At 29.5% G+C, this 17,623-nt stretch overlaps 3 protein-coding genes and 1 pseudogene across 4 annotated transcripts; 1 reads left to right on the forward strand and 3 right to left on the reverse strand.

The window, feature by feature from the left end:
- Positions 1-5,636: 5,636 nt before the first annotated feature.
- AT3G28850 (Glutaredoxin family protein) lies at positions 5,637-7,682 on the forward strand. The gene has a single exon (NM_113806.3). The coding sequence runs from the start codon at positions 6,065-6,067 to the stop codon at positions 7,349-7,351; it is 1,287 nt and encodes a 428-aa protein (NP_189527.1). The 5' UTR covers positions 5,637-6,064; the 3' UTR covers positions 7,352-7,682.
- Positions 7,683-9,113: 1,431 nt separating this feature from the next.
- AT3G28853 (B3 DNA-binding domain protein) lies at positions 9,114-9,476 on the reverse strand (the record flags this gene model as incomplete). Its single annotated transcript, NM_001338972.1, has 1 exon — positions 9,114-9,476. One exon carries the CDS (start codon positions 9,474-9,476, stop codon positions 9,114-9,116), a length of 363 nt encoding a protein of 120 aa, NP_001326435.1.
- Positions 9,477-11,261: 1,785 nt separating this feature from the next.
- AT3G28855 lies at positions 11,262-11,949 on the reverse strand (annotated as a pseudogene; the record flags this gene model as incomplete). The annotated part of the gene is made up of 1 exon: positions 11,262-11,949.
- A 1,069-nt stretch (positions 11,950-13,018) lies between these two features.
- On the reverse strand, positions 13,019-14,183 carry PRE5 (basic helix-loop-helix (bHLH) DNA-binding family protein). Its single transcript, NM_202643.2, has 2 exons — positions 13,584-14,183; positions 13,019-13,329 (listed from the first exon to the last, which is right to left on the reverse strand). Exons 1-2 carry the CDS (start codon positions 13,707-13,709, stop codon positions 13,177-13,179), a joined length of 279 nt encoding a protein of 92 aa, NP_974372.1. The 5' UTR covers positions 13,710-14,183; the 3' UTR covers positions 13,019-13,176.
- Between the last annotated feature and the right edge of the window lie 3,440 nt (positions 14,184-17,623).

Here is a 17,623-nt window from a genome sequence, read left to right on the forward strand (position 1 = left end):
AAATATCAAATTTTGTGTGCAAATCTATTAAATTACTTGAAATTTTTAAAATATTTCCAAAACAACACGAGTAGTTTTGCTTGAATATATCTAAAAATAAATAAAAATAATTAAAATATCCGAAAAAATCCTAATATTTTCTGTATACAAGTATAAATATAACTAATATATACTTATATTTGAGATATGTTTGGATACCTATTCAGGTTCGGGTTTTTTAGGTTTTGAAGTTTAGAACCGCTCGGGTCTTTGAAAATTTTGGGTTCGGGTTCGGGTCGGTTCTTAGGGTTGGAGTATTATGCCTAGGCCTATTAATTATGTTTTGTTAATTTTTAATTATTTTTAATACTAACTAGGATATAGATTTGATATGTCATAAATATTATTTTGATATGAAAATGTTATAACTCAATATGAAGTGTGTAGAATTTAAATCGAGTTTATTATGATGACATAGATAGTTAAACTGTATTACAAAATTGAATTTGTAATATATAAATTTATTTTTTCTTTTTCTTTTCTAGATATTAAATTAAATATAGAATGATGATCGCTTACTTTTTAGAATTCAAATATCATTCATAAGATTGAGTTTGTATAATTAAAATAGAATGGATAAGACTGAAATTTTGTTTAAATCAATAATTATTAAATTAAATATTAAGAAAAATATATTGATTATTATACCAAATTCTATCGATAAAACTTGATTTTTGTATCTTAGACCTGCCTAAATAGGCGGGCCTTATCTAGTTTAATATAATATAAGAGTCGTGATATTACTAATTTATGAAATTTTATTTGAGATTAGTACGTTCCCGAATTTTATTTGAATTTGATAAATACGTTCCAGTTTTTTATGATTGATGAGAAATGACGACGGCAACGAAATTGGAAAGAATCTGAATAAACTATAACAGCTAAATCTATATAATAATTTAATAAACTTCACTTCAACTTGTCAAACTCTACTTATATATCTAAATACAAAAGTCAAATTATTTGATTTAAAAAGAGTGAGGCTGCGAGCTAACAACCATTAGAGAATATCATAAAATTCAGTATATTAAAATGGCTAAGGGGATTAAGATAAGTTTCATATATAAAACAAGGTTTAGTGGAGGCCATCTAATTCTTGTCTCGAAACAGCAACACAAAATAAGACACATGACCAGCATTACCATGAAGCCACTTAGTAACCCACTTCTCTCTCTCTTTTATTTCCTCCAGATTAGCCATTTTTGGGACACATTTGCATACTACTTAAATATAATCACTTTCTTACACTTTACTTTTTTTTTGTAGAAAGTAAGGAAACGATTTAATTTTTATTAACATACTTTATAATTTGTGTCATTGGTCAACACATTAAAAATAGGGATAATACTACAATTTTATTAAACATCTGCATCAAAAAACTAAAACGATACTAATTTTAAAATTTAAAACGCTAAATCAATTGAAACAAAAGTACTATTTATACTAGCCGTGAAAGTTATTTTCCCAATTAATTGATCAAATAGTAATGTCTTTACTTTTGACAAAAAAATAAAAAATAGTAATGTCTTTACATGAATAGACTTCATGTTACAATCTTTTTTTTCTTGGAACAACTAGTTCATGTAACAATCTATATTATTGTTTTTGTCATGTCACAATCAAGATTCAAATTCATAACTATTGATATTTTATTTCAAAACAAAAACCGATTTCTTACATAAAACTTTCTTTTTTTATAACAGCGAAGTTCGGACCTAGATTCTTGTAAACATAGATTCGAAGTCAACATTTACTCCCAAGAGAAATTGAGGTAGAGGCACAATAGAATAACCTTCTACCACAATGGAAACCAATATCATTTGCTAATCACTACATTATCGTACTCTAAGAATTTCTTTATAAAAATTAGAGGTTTGAATTTATAATATGATTAATTTTGCCCCAAAAAAAGAAATTTATAACACGATTTTCCTTGTAAAATATGATTATGTAGTGCTATAATACCACTTTTTCTTTTTTTTTGAAAGAAAAGAAGATTTTGCATTTTGATATTAGAGTTAAATTTTGATCTTATGATCTGTGGGTTACGGAGCCTATGCTTTAGCTGCGCCACTCTGATATATTTCTATCATAGCACTTCAATGCGATATATCTTTGAAGGTGAATGCATACATGATTAAAAAAGGACGTGAAACAATATTTGTACAGTTTTTTTTTTCACTGAACTACTTACTTATATTCATATTTCATATATATATAACTTATAATCAAAAAAGCATTTATACAACTTTTTCGCATTAGGAGTATGTTCACATCACGTTAATTAGTCAAACTATACATTTTTAATAACAGATGCTAAAATTGAGGGGGAGAAACTTATTTATTTATAATTTGTTGTCGTTTTCGTATACCAGCATAAATATTGTTGGAGATTATAGCACATATAAATATAAGCATTAATCCTGAAATTGAGGCTAAGATTTGTATTTACATATATGGTTGATAGCAATTTGATTAAAATTTTATCTGACCCATCACCAAATTAGTGGACATTGATTTTGCTTTTAAAAGTACTAAGCTTTACTATTTTTCTTTGCTACTTAGTTCGTGGCTTTGTGCTGTATAGTTTGTATGTTCACTGAATCCAAATCATGCGCAAATTATTACCATATAATTGTACTAATCACTAGGATTGAGATTAGTTGTGTTATTTTGCATCAAGGTTATGTGAAAATCCGGAAATTTACTAAGACAGCGAATTACTAACAAACTCCAAAATAAAATATGGGAGTGTATAAAAAGAAGTAAAAAAACAGATAGGAGTGTAAACTACTTATATTAAAAATAGTTAAAAACTAAACTGCAACCTTAAAAGTATAAGTATTTGATTAAAATTTTATCTGACCCATCACCAAAAATTGATATAAACTTATATTATAATTAAGTTAATTATTAGTTGTCAAACCAAAAAACAAAACATCAAAAACAAAAAAAAAGCAAGATAAAAAAAAACGATTACAAACAAAAATCCAGGTAAATACCATTCCTACAAAATTAACCCAGTATTAATGATTTCGTTGTAATCACAACCTAAATAATTGTGTTGATATAAAATATTCAGCCGATTGTTTTTGCAAAACAATTTTGCAAATATTATTATTTTATTTATTTATTTATATATATATATATATCTTGGTATATTACTAGTATCAATGAAATCAAAGAAAGTGGTAAACATGACTTGTTCTTGAAAAATGAAAAATAAAAATAAATGATTTAGTCTATAACATTATCTTTCAAACCCACCTATAATTGCTTAACTATTTTCGAATCAAACGGTTTTCGTAGCTTAATGAGTATTATCTCAAATTAAATTCTAATAATTGCTTCGACAATGTATCCAACTAAGGCACTCTACTTAACTTACACCACCCTACTTAAACTACATTTATTTCTATTACTTAAACTACTTTAGTTGAGTCAATAATACGATCTCTGATAATACTCACAAATGTTACGTATTTCGAATTCAAAATTAATCGACAATGTAGCAATCAATTAGTGTCTCTTACATATGACTTCATTCTATCTATTTTATATGTGAGGTTTTTTGACGTCTTTTTGAAATAATAGTTCTTATCAGTTCATCTTGGAAAAAAAACATATAGAACAATATCGGATCAACTAATTAAACGTTTATTTCTGTTACATTTTGTAGGATTTCATTGAATAAATAGTCATAAATTAATAGTTGTAAAATTTTGAATTCCTAATTATAACATTTGCTTAATTTTTATATAGATTCATTACTACGGTGCCTTTACATAACAGTATAGCACATGCACCTAGCCTCTGTTACCATATAGGAAATTAATTATATTTCACACGGAACACTTTTTGACAGTATGCACCTACCCTCTATTTTGTTTTTATAAATCAAACCTCATTTGTTTATAATAAATATGCTTTCTATTTTTATAATCAGTCAAACCATATATATCTTATAGATATAGTGTTTTTTCCGTCATGTTTGAATTGTGCATCGAGTTGCAAGTTTAGGGTTTTATTTAATGTTTGTTTATTTATAGTGGAAAGACTGTTAATTATTACTTTGTAGTTTGTTCAAAAAATCTATTTCGAATTTATATACTAGACCATAAATGTATTTAATCAATATTATTATTAGGCATTTTTTAGGCATGTTAAATGCTAGATGTGTAATGTCCTGTTTGAAAATGAACATTGTGTAAATAGTTTAATCGCCTCTTTTTTCTTTTATCAGCTGTATGCCTGTATCTAACAATATATATAATTCATACTTTCATCATCACTAGTTTTAAAATAAAATAAAAAAACAATTTGATTTAACTATAAGAAATGAAAACCGTAGATGATCTTAAATACAATTACATAAATAAAAAAACGAGTAATTTCAAGTTCGAAAATTAGCTCTTTAGATTTTAGTATGGGGCAGCTGGACCAATTTTCGGTCTTATGTAAAATTCATATGACTTATAGGTTCAGGGAGATTAATCTACTAAATACTAGTATAGTGTAATTTATATGCATGATAAGTAAAAACAATGATGAAAGTAATACCGTTGGGAGGTTGCATGTCGTGTTCCAGTAGTCCACACATTAGCTTCTCGTAAGATCGTATGGAGTGTTAGCTATTCTCGTATATGTTGGTTTGAGAGAATGTATACGTAAAGGACCTTGTTCCCTTTGCAATCGTAAAAGCTTTGGGGGAACCTTGCAGTAAAAATCTCTCATGGCTAATTTGATTCCACATCCCTATGTCAGCAAGTTGCTTTCCTTCATGCCGATTAAATCACCTTCCATGAGAATATACCTTATTTTATTCCTTACCTGACTTCTAGAAAGATTTGGGAAGTTTTGTTGAGGATCATTCTAAACTTGATGTATGCTCTCTATCTTATATCCTTGAAACTATTGTTCGTTAGAGAGTTACAAAAGACTATGCATCTTCACGCAAATATTAAAACGGATAATTTGGTTCGGAAAATCAAATCCAAGCCGAATCACATCACTTATGTAAACAACATTCTACAATAATGGCTCTTTTAAGCTCTAATTAAAAGTGGATGACAAAAAAAAAGACTATGCACCGAGACGATAAGTTTTTTTTCTACTTCAAAACCCAAATCTTATATCCAAAATCTAGTCTAATTATAATTATCAGTATCTATCTATATATAAAATTTACTAAATTTGGTAAAACAATTCTATGGAAATTATTTTATATATTAGTTATTATATATTATTTCTTACCTCTTATAATTCCTTCGATAAATTCCTATTCAAATTATTTTTAATCCATTTAATAAAACTAAATTTCAAAATCAAAAAATGTATTACTACATTTCCAAAATTTATTACTACATTTCCAAAATTTATTCTATATACATAAAATAAGCAATTTATTTATGTCAATAAAAGAAAAAAATAAAATGACATTAAAAGCAAAGAACATGACAAAAACCAGTAGATATCATTCCTAATTTAAGCAATCCCAAAAAGTTTTATCTGAGCGTGGATCACGCGCCTTCACATTACCCTCAAATATGACTTTGTAGAATGAGTAGTCAAATTCAGAGAATTTACCAAATTGTGTCATTCAACAAAACAAAACAAAGACTTTATACATAAACAAATCTCTCTCTTAAGAAAAATTTTCTACAAACCTCAAAACATTCTTCCTTCTTCTCCTCCTTATTCTCTCTACGACTTTTAAAGACAGAACCCAGACGATGGTTATGATCATGAAGATGTCTTTGTGGTCTCTTTCTTAAATGATTTGGTTTGGTCCAAATCTCTTTCTCGTTTTCCATTTATTCTTTCCTTATAGAGTCCAATCACAATCCTCTGTTTTTGGTCCCCTGTTTTGGTCTCTGTTTTTCAGATTGGTCTAAAAATCCAGAGAATAGAAAAAAGATTTGATTTTTATCACAAATCTCGATAATAATTCACAAAATCCAGTTTTGTTTTCCCAAAATCAAATCAAAAAGTCATTTTTTTTGTTCCCGTTTTACCCTTTTTGATCATGGGTTGTGCGAGTTCGAAGCATCGTAAGCGTTGTCTCCATTGCCGGAGAGGATATTCTCCTCCGGTGGATGTACAGAGAAGTCACTCAGTGCATCACGCATCGCAAAACTCTGAAGATAGTTGTCACATGGTGGCTCTAAGTTCCTCAAGCCTTGGATCTCTCAAGCTATGTGATTCTTCTTTTGGGCATAATCACAAACACTTGGCGGACTTTAGCGAGAAGCTTGTTTCTGGCGAATCTGTGAAAACTGGAAATGGGTTTGGTCCGAATGTTGTCAGAGAGAAGTCAGATAAAGAGAAATCGAATTTGGAATTGCAAGCTAAGCTTATGGAAGCAAAGGTATGGTCAAGTATGATGAATGAGAAGATACCGAAGATTGTACCGAAAACTCCCATTGTTACGCCTCCTGGTGAGCCAGAAACGATTAATACTTGGGAAATGATGGATGGTCTTGAAGATGTTTTGAGTCCTTTACGATCACCTAATCATGTTAAGAGTTTCTCGTTTGATGTTGGTCCTAATGGAGGTAAGTCTAATGGTAGTGTTAAGCCGGTATGGCTTCAAATGGAGGAGGAAGAAGAAGGGTTTGAAGATTTTGATCCTGAGATCATTTCTTCGTTTAGGAAATCGCTTCAAGAACTTCCTTCTGATCATCCGTTTCACATTTCGAACCACGATTTCGAATTGAAACCGCGGTTCAATTTCTCTGATGAGGAAAAGGAGGAGGAGGAACAAAGTGTTGGTAAAGAGAGAGTGATACTTTACTTTACAAGTCTTAGAGGTATAAGGAAGACTTATGAAGAAAGCTGTGATGTTCGGGTTATACTAAAAAGCCTCGGGATTAGAGTGGATGAGCGAGATGTGTCGATGCATTCGGGTTTCAAAGACGAGTTGAAGGAGCTACTAGGGGAAAAGTTTAACAAAGGTGTTGGGATTACTTTACCTAGAGTTTTCTTGGGAAGGAAGTATATTGGGGGAGCAGAGGAGATTCGGAAGTTAAACGAAGATGGGAAGCTTGAGAAGCTTCTTGGAGGGTGTGAGAGGGTGGAAGAAAACCAAAATGGTAATGGTCTAGAATGTGAAGCTTGTGGAGATGTAAGGTTTGTGCCGTGTGAGACATGTTCAGGGAGCTGCAAAGTGTACTATGAATATGAAGATGATGATGATGATGATGATGAAGGTGATGATGATGAAAGTGTTAAGGAAGAAAGAGAGTATGGGTTTCAAACATGTCCTGATTGTAATGAGAATGGTCTCATTAGATGTCCTGTTTGTTGTGATTAGTTGTTTGAACATACACACAAGAAAAGGGAACCTTAAAATTGTTCTTTTTTTTTGTTTTGTTTACTAAATTTGAGTTATGAGTGCTTGAGGGTTTTATTGCCTCTTAAGTTTTTGTTGTACATAAAGAGGTCTTTGATTGTGAAAGTGTAAAATTGAAACTAGGAAGTGGTGTTGTCTTTTGTTTGAAAGTCTTCTATTCTTGCTTTATATTTGGGTTGACTCATACATATATTTAAAAGCAGTGTGTATTGACCGTGTGTATTGACCGGAGAAAAGGAGAAATTGTCAAAACTCTTTAAGGGGATTGTATTGGATTCAAGATTTTAGATAATCATGGGCATTTGGTTATCTATTCAGTTTCGGTTATATTCATTTGGTTATCGGTTTTTTCGGTTTTTAAATTTAATATCTATTCGGTTATTATGAAAGTTTGGTTCGGTTTCGGTTCTTTCGATTTTAAGATTTAATATCCATTTGGTTACTTTACTTTAAATATTTTCGGATATTACGGTTATATTTTTTGATTTGGTTCAGTTTGGTTATTTTTGTTTCGGTTTTGGTTCGGTACATTCGGTTCGGTTTATTTGTTCAGTCCTAATTTTAGAGGACTTGGTGGAATTTAGAAAGGCTTTCATTGCCACACGGCCCACACCAATGTAATCTCATTCCGTCCAACTAAATAAGAAACAACAATGTTCCCATTTAGCAAGATGAAAAGTCGATTAAGATTACTGAATCCTCAATGAAACTTGACGTCTTCTTCTTAGTTCGTAGCGACAATACGAAAACACAATCCCACTACTTTGGACAAATCCATCTCAACTCAACTTATAACCCTAAAAATGTGTAGCTAAGAACACAAATCCATCTCAACTCCAGGGCGGATGCAATGCATAAGTATAGAGGTCAATTGACCCTAGTGTAATTAAAAACAATTGCGGAAGGTTTATTAACAATATTAAATTGACCCTAATCCAATAAAATATTGACGCTTGTAAAATTTTATCTTAAGAAATTATGCTATACTTTATATAATATTAAATCCAAAAAGACTTATTTTAACTAAGCCTATTAATATAAACTATTCTAATATTAACATTTATACGGAGTTAGTCTCAAAATGATTTAACTTTTTCTTCCTTATATTTATTTTCTTTTCAATCTTAGATAATGAGTTTCTAATGACGTTTTATCTTCTTCTTTCTTATATTTGTGATAATATTTTTATTATTTTAAACTCTTAATTAAAATTTTTTTTGACCCCGATGAATAGATTTTATTGTTCCGGCAACTTATAACCCTAAAAATGTGTAGCTAAGAACACAAACCAGCTATCCTTAAACTCCTTGATTAAAAGCTAAGAACACAACCCAACTTATAACCTTAAATATGTGTAGCGAAGAAGACAACCCAGCTATACTAAAAACCATCGAAAACTACTTGTTCTAATTTTGTATTCTTATGATTTAATATTTATTAATATTATACTACGTTCCATAAAACTAATTTATAAAAAGTATATAGTTAGAGAACGAATTATTTGCTCATCTTAGGGATATTGTTATCAACGGCAAATATGATTTTCCCAGTTTTACAAAATAAACATTTTTGCCTAACAAAACTCAAAAGTTCACTTGAAATAATACAATATTATGATTTATTATAAAATATAAAATAATACAATATTATGATTTATTAGAAAATCAACATTATTAATAAAATAATATTTAGATATTTAAAACAAATTAAAACATAGATAAGATTAAATAATATAGAAAACTTCATTACTCTTATCCCACAAAAGTGAAATTTCATCGTCCCTTTTGTAACCTTTTGCTCTCACGATATCCATCCATTTTCCCATGAAATAATAATGACCATTTTGGTATTTTACTAGCGTTACATGGTATTCATTCCCATTCACATCTTTAACTATCACTTCGACACTGTTTCTCAAATTCATGACTAATTCCCATTCCATTTCCGGAAGTATAAATTGTTCAAACTCTCTTTTTGGTAGATGAAGCCTATTATTATAATCGACATCAGATTGGGTTAGTCTTTTGTTTATGATCATAGAGTGATTTGTTTGTAAACTCAACTCCAAATCGATATTGTCTGCCATTTTATAAGTAAGTAATTCTATATATATTTTTAATTTGTTTATAGAGTATAGTGAGTTTGAGAAGAAATCCCATCATCTATGTTTATATATAGTTGTTGTAATGTTTATAATTAATTTTTATGTTAATGATTAAACACTATTTTCGATTTTCTTTTTCTTTTTCACTATTCTCAATAATTTCTCATTGAAAACAAATTACCTTTATTTACTTTAGATTTCTTTTTCCATCAAACTAAAAGTGTTTTGAAAAGAAATTTTTGTTCTTTGTTCATATAAAAAAGTTTGTTGATTGAGACCATAAGATACGAAATTAAAGATGTCTCATAATACTACTGACATGTGTGAGTTTTAAGATTTACTAAATTAGTACACAACTAATACTAGTATAACTTTAACAACTAATTAATACTACTCAAATTATCATATCCCCAACATATATAATGTTTATTAAGTTATTTAGTCAGACAAATTACTTTTTTTAATTTTACACCTAATAATCATTTTGGATCACATATGTATTAGTTTTCATAAACACCAAATATATATAAACAAGTACCTCATAAAACGGGAACACATTTTCAATAGCCTATCACTCAATTTAAAAGCAAAAAATTGAGATTTGAGAACATCAATCAGTAGACTGATGTTTTAAAAGTGATGTTACATCAATAATCTCTTGTAGTCCTAATAAAATTTAGGACATTAAGTTATTTTTAATTTGATGAAGAACTAAATTAAGAATACTTCTTCATAAATAGAGTGCTACCGCACATAACAACTCCTAACAAAACTTTTAGTGCATTTGCATTATAAGATATTTAGTGTTTGTTTTAGAATACCAAAATACAGTAATTAAGAGTCGACATCGACACCGAGATAGAAATGACTTTTCTTTTCTACTACATCGAAGTATTTAATCATATATTGTAATGTTGAACGAATTTTGTAAAAGAAAGCTTCTCTAAGTAATTTTTTGTCTATACCAAAACTAATGGAAAGGAAGACTTATTTACTTCAAAATGCTTTTATTTTAGTTAATTTGGTTCATAGAAACTAAGGCTTTAAAAAAAACCTAAAGATAGAGAACCAAACCTTATTATAAATTAAGAATTACAAGAATTACATATAGGTTTTCACAAATGCATCTCTTTTGGAATCCTTAAACTACTTGATGAGACTATTCACACTTGACCAAAGTTCATGTGATTATCGTAGAAGAAGAATCAAGACTTTAAGAAGGGATTACCAAAGGCTTTTTATAATTAATCAAAATAAACCAGCAGAAAAAAAGATGAACAAAGTTAAGAAAAAACTTTAGATTCAGAAAAATCGTAATATTACATACATCTGCGGTTAGAATACATAGAATATTTATATACAAAAGAGTCGATGTCGTAGAAGATAAAAATGGAAAGTTTACAAAATCAGAACTGATCGGTTACAATGCGTCTTTTAGACTGATCAGTTTTGCGCTGTAATCAAAGCAATCAACCAATCAGTAGTTCAGTACAAAACATACATGATAACTGATTGGTACAATCCCATGACCGATCAGTTGGATAAGTTAGTTCGTCATAAGATTGCTGAATCTCCTGACATGATTTTTGAGGGTTATAAGGAGAGAATTATTGTGAGATCAAGAGCATCAAGATTCTTAGAACCATGTGTTACAAAGGCTTCCTTTACAAGGTATGTGGAAAAAGTTATTAAAGATGGAAAGATGGAGAAATTCTCTTGGAAAAGTTGATGAGTGTCCAATATGTTGTGCAAACTTAAAGGCATAACGCAAATGAGGGGAACATCTTTAGGGTCAATAATAATGTTGGTCAAATCCATTTTTCATGAATTTGTCTAGTTATCAATCAAGTTGTTCAGAAGAAGAGATGGGTTATAATTATAACCTTTGTTTAAAGCTGGCCACAAATATTTAGCAGGAATCCAGGGGTCATTCCATATTGAAATTGACTCTATAGAACCAACTTTTTTAATAAGTTCTTAACTAGAGGTCGAGCAGATAGAATACTCTCTCATCCATATAATCAAATTGGATCTAATTCGATCCATGGAATTTGATTTCCAAATATATCTTCCTTTAAAAACCTTAGAAAATAATAAATCAAAGATCACAATAATGCAGTATTAATGTCTTCCACAGTCTGAAAAGATATTCCATCTATCGATTTATTGCGACATAACTTATGCCTTGACATCAAGTGTATACTTTTTGATTTTCCATTTGAACTCCACCAAAATTTTGCTACCGCGCTGGTAAGTTTTGATGTGACCGAGTTTGATAAGTCTAAAACAAGACATCACATAAGTATGTAACGCAGCTTAATCATCACCTCTTTCTCACCTTTAGATAACAATTTTGATGACCATCAATTAATTCTATCATTTAAACGCTCTATGACAAAGGATAAATACTTATTCTTAGAGCCCCCTAAGTTTTCCAGTAGTCCCATATATGAACGTGAAAAATCTATAAAAAAAACGAACTTTTAAATTTGGAATGAAAAAACATGCATTTTCGAAATACCATTTAAATCACAAAGTTTTAGTTTGATTTATGATAAAATGATGAATTTTCGTTAACTTGACTATTTCGACAATGTCATTAAGTTTTCTTAACCAGACGATCACATAGTTAATTTTTCGTTAGAAGCCTATATAGACTTAGAACGACATAGTTTTGAAAGCTCGTAAATGACATCATTTCATTAGAAAATAGATGGAAAACCTACGAGAAAGCAAACTACTAACCTATTGGACTCATAAGAGACTCTCAATTGCTAAACTACGAAAATATCTTGGTATAATAGCAAATACTGCATACATATTTTGTTGGTGTAATAAGATTATTCTTTCCTAAATTATTAATGAAAACCTAAGACTTATGGAATACAGAAAATTAGTTATAAGACCTAAAATTTATATAATCCTTCTCATATATGAATCCTAAAATTTGTAGAATTCTTAATCCTATATTTATATGAGAATGATTGCATAAATTTTAGGTCTTATAACTAATTTTCTATATTCCATAAGTTGGCAGTCTGTTAAATCTCTGTAAACAATTTTTAGAAAATTATGAATCTTTCGTCAAAGCGAAAGGTCTTCATGGGACATTTCTAACATGTACACCAAAAAAAATCCAAAAAGATTAGTCGGGCATTCGTATACACACTCATGCTCATTAGCTTTCATAGATTAATTATCACCGTTAAATGTAGATACCTCTCATTACTTCGTCAACGTCATAGTCATTTATAGGAATGCAATAATTATGAGCCGGTGCTTACCCAACAAATACTATCCTCAATAATTTTATTAGAAACGGAAAAATGTATATCATTAATATTAGTTGATAACAAATTTCAAAATCGAAATATTTATCCAATTGTAACAAAAATAGTAACTGAAGGATTATTCATTATTTATTTCATTCGGCATTGTTTTTTATTTTTATATTTGACTAACACAATCAAGTTTAGACATCACAATGTCCATTATTTTTTAATAAATATCAGAAATTTAGGAGACTACTGACTAGAAATTAATGTAAATTTCTGTACCAAAATTCCAAAGTTCATAAAAGATAAAAGCACGTCGCTTGATATATAAAGGACGATAAAGATTACATATATAGATAAATTAATAAATACTATATTAAGAAGTTATAATAAAAAATATTGGAAGGTTACATGAGTAAGCTTCTAATCACGGCAGCTTCAGGGCTATCTTCATCAACAGAGTCAAGAAGCTGCGACAAACGATCACTGAGATTGTCAACTTCTCTATGCAATTTTCTTATGTAGTTGCATGTCTCTTGTAGTACCTTTGATGCTGACACCTATTTTGAACAAATAATAATGTTAGGATTCTACATTTTCAACAAACATCATCAAGAACATTAATATATATACACACATGTACGAACACCACATAAACAAGACTTTTTCGAAGTTCAAAAATGTTGTCAGGAGTCAAATGTTCCGACTTTTTTGGTTTCTTTTGTTTGATTTAAATGTAGACGAAAAGATCAGTTTTTTTTTTTTTTTTGTATATACATGAATGAGGTGAAATGAATGTATATATGTCGTATACCTTATCAGAACGACGCCGTTCGTGAATCTCCGGCAAAAACTGACGGAGCTTACTAACGAGGTCGATCATCTGGTCATCGGAGATCCTCGAAGCATTCGAAGTTTGTCTTGATCTTCTGTTAGACATTTTCTTGTTTTTACTTTGTGATTAGGTGTAACACTACAATGCCGCAAGAAAATAACCTTTATGTTGTATGCTTTCTCTCTTTTCTAGATTAGATAATAGAGAAGAGATTGAGAGAGAAGGGTTTGTTATTAAGAAGAGAGTTTTAAAAAAAAAAAAGTGAGAGAAGTTATGTAGAAGGTTTGTGTTTATTCTACAGGTTTTATATTTGTGTTGAAGAGGTGTGAAAGAAAGAAAAAGAAGAGCAACGAAAAGAGAAGAGAAGAGAAAATTGTAAGAAAGTGTTTCGGGTAATAGAGACACTTCGAGATATAAAGAAAATGAGAAAGTGATAAGAGAGATTTAAAGAGGTCAAGGACCACAAGGGAGAGAGGGAAGAGATCAATAAACCTAGACAATGATGTAATGGGAGAGAAAGAGATTTGAATCTTTGATAAAACCTCAAACAAAATTTGTTTAAATAAAATTATATTTTTCTTTATCTCATCTACATAGAGTAACATAGATTAGAAATGAATATTTATAATAAAAAGTACTCACTAATTTAAAGGAAAACTTATATAGCTTTATCATATATTATTAACTTTTAAAAACTATTTGTATGGATATAAATCAAAATTTATTTTGTAAAACTAGTAAAAGATTAATAATTGAAAGAATTGTATATAATATAGTTATGCTGAATAATGGACGAGGATTTTGGACATTTTAATGGAGAAATAGATGAAAAAGCTGAATGTTCCCAAAGCTGGTGTTGAAGTTGAAGTGGGATTTAAGAGAAGTGTTCCATGTTGAGCTAACAATGTGGCCCTTTATGTGCATGTCACTAAAAGGCAATACCATGTGATGACCTTGACTTTCTATTTTCATTTCATTACTATTTACGATATTATCCCACCTTGGATCCATAGAATTATAGAAAGATCTAGAATTGATCTAGGAAGTTTGTGGTTGATCCGAAATTGAACATAACTTTCCATTCAAGATTATAGACCTAACTTCCTGTCATGTATGATATGTCACAAGAACACATATGTAGTAATCCAAATCAATTTAGATGAACTGGTTTAGTTAAATTAGTGTGTTCACATGGCTTAAAACTTATTACACATAGCTTGTAGTAGCACAAATAATTTTGAATCAATGTGTTGATATTCCTTATTGAATCTATATAGACCGCAAAAAAAAAGGAAAAAAAAATAAAGCAGCGTGGACTTTGATTCGGTCTTGCAATGGATTACCCAAAAAAAGTAGTCATGATAAGTTCGTCTGCTTCCTAATTTAACTCCTATGTTTCGGAAGCTTGAGAGATTTAGTATACTTGATGTTTAATGGCATATATCATATATGTCCCATATGGTTGCTTCAGATCTCAGATTATGCCTCCTTAGATTCTAAATCATGATTACCACGGGGACACAAGGTACTTAATTATGTCCTTTATTTGTGTGCATTGTTTGCATAACATACAAAAGTGTCAGTAAATTAGGAAAAGTCTACTAATTAATTGGTATTAAATCTAATCAACTGAACCATGTTTTCTCCTCCAACTTCCAAGCTAATAGGAAAATATATACCAGGACTTATAATTAAAAATCTAAACTTAATTAAGGAGAAGTTCTGTAATTATTAATACCTAATTTTTTTTTATGATTTAGAAACTTAAAACAAAATTTACATGTAGAGCAATAGATGGAGGCGAACATATTAATAGCTTATTTTCTACAATACACATACATCGGATTTGAATCCAAATTGTGATAAGAGAAAAAGATATAAATCAAAATGTTCATACTAATTATTTCGTTTTTATTTATTTCTCGTCCTTTATGGGGACATCTAAGTATGTGATTGTTACAGCTTTGTTTGCCTTAGCTTCGCATCACATTAATTAAATTTGTAATATGGTTGTTTTATCCTCTATTTGAATGAAATGCTTTTAGTGTTAAACACATTTCAATTAGCTAAACATAAACAAATAGTTATAGACTAATTGTACTGTTTTATTGATCACTGAACCCGGGAAATTTACATTTTGGTGACTAGAATATTGAAATACATTGAAGGTAATGAGTAAAATAAATTTAGTTATTACAAAATATGCTAAACAAGTAGTGCAAAGTGAACAGAGTAATGGTAACCATAATAATTAATAAGATTAAATACAATTAACAAAAAATGTATAAAATTTTGAGTGACCGTAACGTAAGCACGCATGTCTTTTGTTGTTTTGTTGTAATGAAGACAAATAAGACGTCTCAATTGAAGGCGTATAGCTAGGTTGAGAAAAGTACTCGACATATATACAATTGTCCATTAAACGTTATCTACATAATTATATTGTTAAACCATTCGTAATTATCAAGAACAATACTACATAGCATAAATGATACGTATTCATCATCATATTCGTTTCGTTTGCATATATAGATTATTGGTATTGTCTTTGTTTTTTTGCAAATTAGGAACTTTGCCTATGTGTTTTCTATTTCTGATCTTAGTTTTTGATTTTTTGATAGTCAAGTCTTTAGTCTATCTGCAATGTGAGTTTAAACTCATAATTTTACAAACGAAAGAAATATATTTCAACAAAATTAGTCATGTTTAAATTTGTCGTATTACTATAAGTTCTATCAAGAGAAAAGCCATGTAAAATTACGGTCTTTTATCCGCGCATTTTCAAAATTAAGATTAGCTCCGAATAGTTATTCTACACACAATGGAGCAGACAATGCGTACCAAAAATTATACCATGCATTTATAACGATATTGACGACAACATGAATTATTCACCATAAATATACATTAAAACGATGTGTATCCAACGTAGACATTAAAAGTCAAGAGCCCTTGTTTGAGAAGGTTCGTTCTCATATTCGGAAAGAAGCTAATCACTATGTTTTGGCTCTGTTTTTACCTTAAAACTCGGATTTGTTATGACAGATTTTTGCCATTATAACTTTTGGATTTGGTTTACGCAGCCATACTTGTGTTGACTCCACTTTTTTCTTGTTAATAAAAGTTTGCATTTTCAGTGAAAAATAGAAGAAGGAAAAAAATCAAGTATCTAACCAAAACTCCCTCTAATATTCTTAAGAAAAACAATGCACATTATAAGTATACATTATATATTACTGTAAATTAATAGCTAAGGGAGATGTAACATGTTAGTCCATGTGGGTTTCACGTACTGAATGTTAGGCCTCTTAGGCTCCACGATGTTTTTATGTCCAACGATCCCTTTTGATTTTTCCTATCAATTTTGGTCCATTCAAACATAATGTAACAAAATAAGATTATTCAAATTTAAGTTATTGATAAAATAATGAGAAAAGCAGCCTTATGCAATAATGCAATAATTGAATTTTCCGATATAACTATATACATGTTTTAATTTCTTTTTGTTTGAATAGTTGTAATTTTCGTGGTTAGGTTTACGCTGCGGAATCAACGTAGTTTAAGCAATACGATTTTACGAAAAATGCGTAATAATATACTATTATTCAGCATGCTATAATAGTGATTTCAACGAGTCATAATACGTCTTGACCTTTTTATAAGTAGAATACTGTATAAAAATATGCTTTTTTTCCTTGTTGAAGAAATAAAAATATGTATGCGTTGCAAACAAAAAAAGTTTGTTTTAAAGAAAGGGAAAATTATGCCCCGACAAATTACTTAATGATGTTTAAGCACACTTCATCTACCTTTGCTTTGCGCTCAACAAAATACTGATTGATCAATTTACCAATTAATAATTGTTATAACTCCTACACTATCTTCCTTTTACCAACGTCGAATGTAAAACATTTTATGATATAATTAAAAGGGGGAGAGTATACCGTAAATGTATGTTGCAGTTTGGTCTCGGCATTGGGATATTCATGTTGGATTCTCATTTTCGGATAAAAGAGTTT

Source organism: Arabidopsis thaliana, chromosome 3 (assembly GCF_000001735.4).
Source record: "Arabidopsis thaliana chromosome 3, partial sequence".
Classification (NCBI taxonomy): domain Eukaryota; kingdom Viridiplantae; phylum Streptophyta; class Magnoliopsida; order Brassicales; family Brassicaceae; genus Arabidopsis; species Arabidopsis thaliana.

Coding starts and splice junctions, on each gene's coding strand:
- PRE5 (NM_202643.2), bottom strand. CDS start 13,709: ATGTCTAACAGAAGATCAAGACAAACTTCGAATGCTTCGAGGATCTCC. Junction 13,330..13,583: donor AACGGCGTCGTTCTGATAAG/GTATACGACATA, acceptor TGTTCAAAATAG/GTGTCAGCATCAAAGGTACT.
- AT3G28850 (NM_113806.3), top strand. CDS start 6,065: ATGGGTTGTGCGAGTTCGAAGCATCGTAAGCGTTGTCTCCATTGCCGG.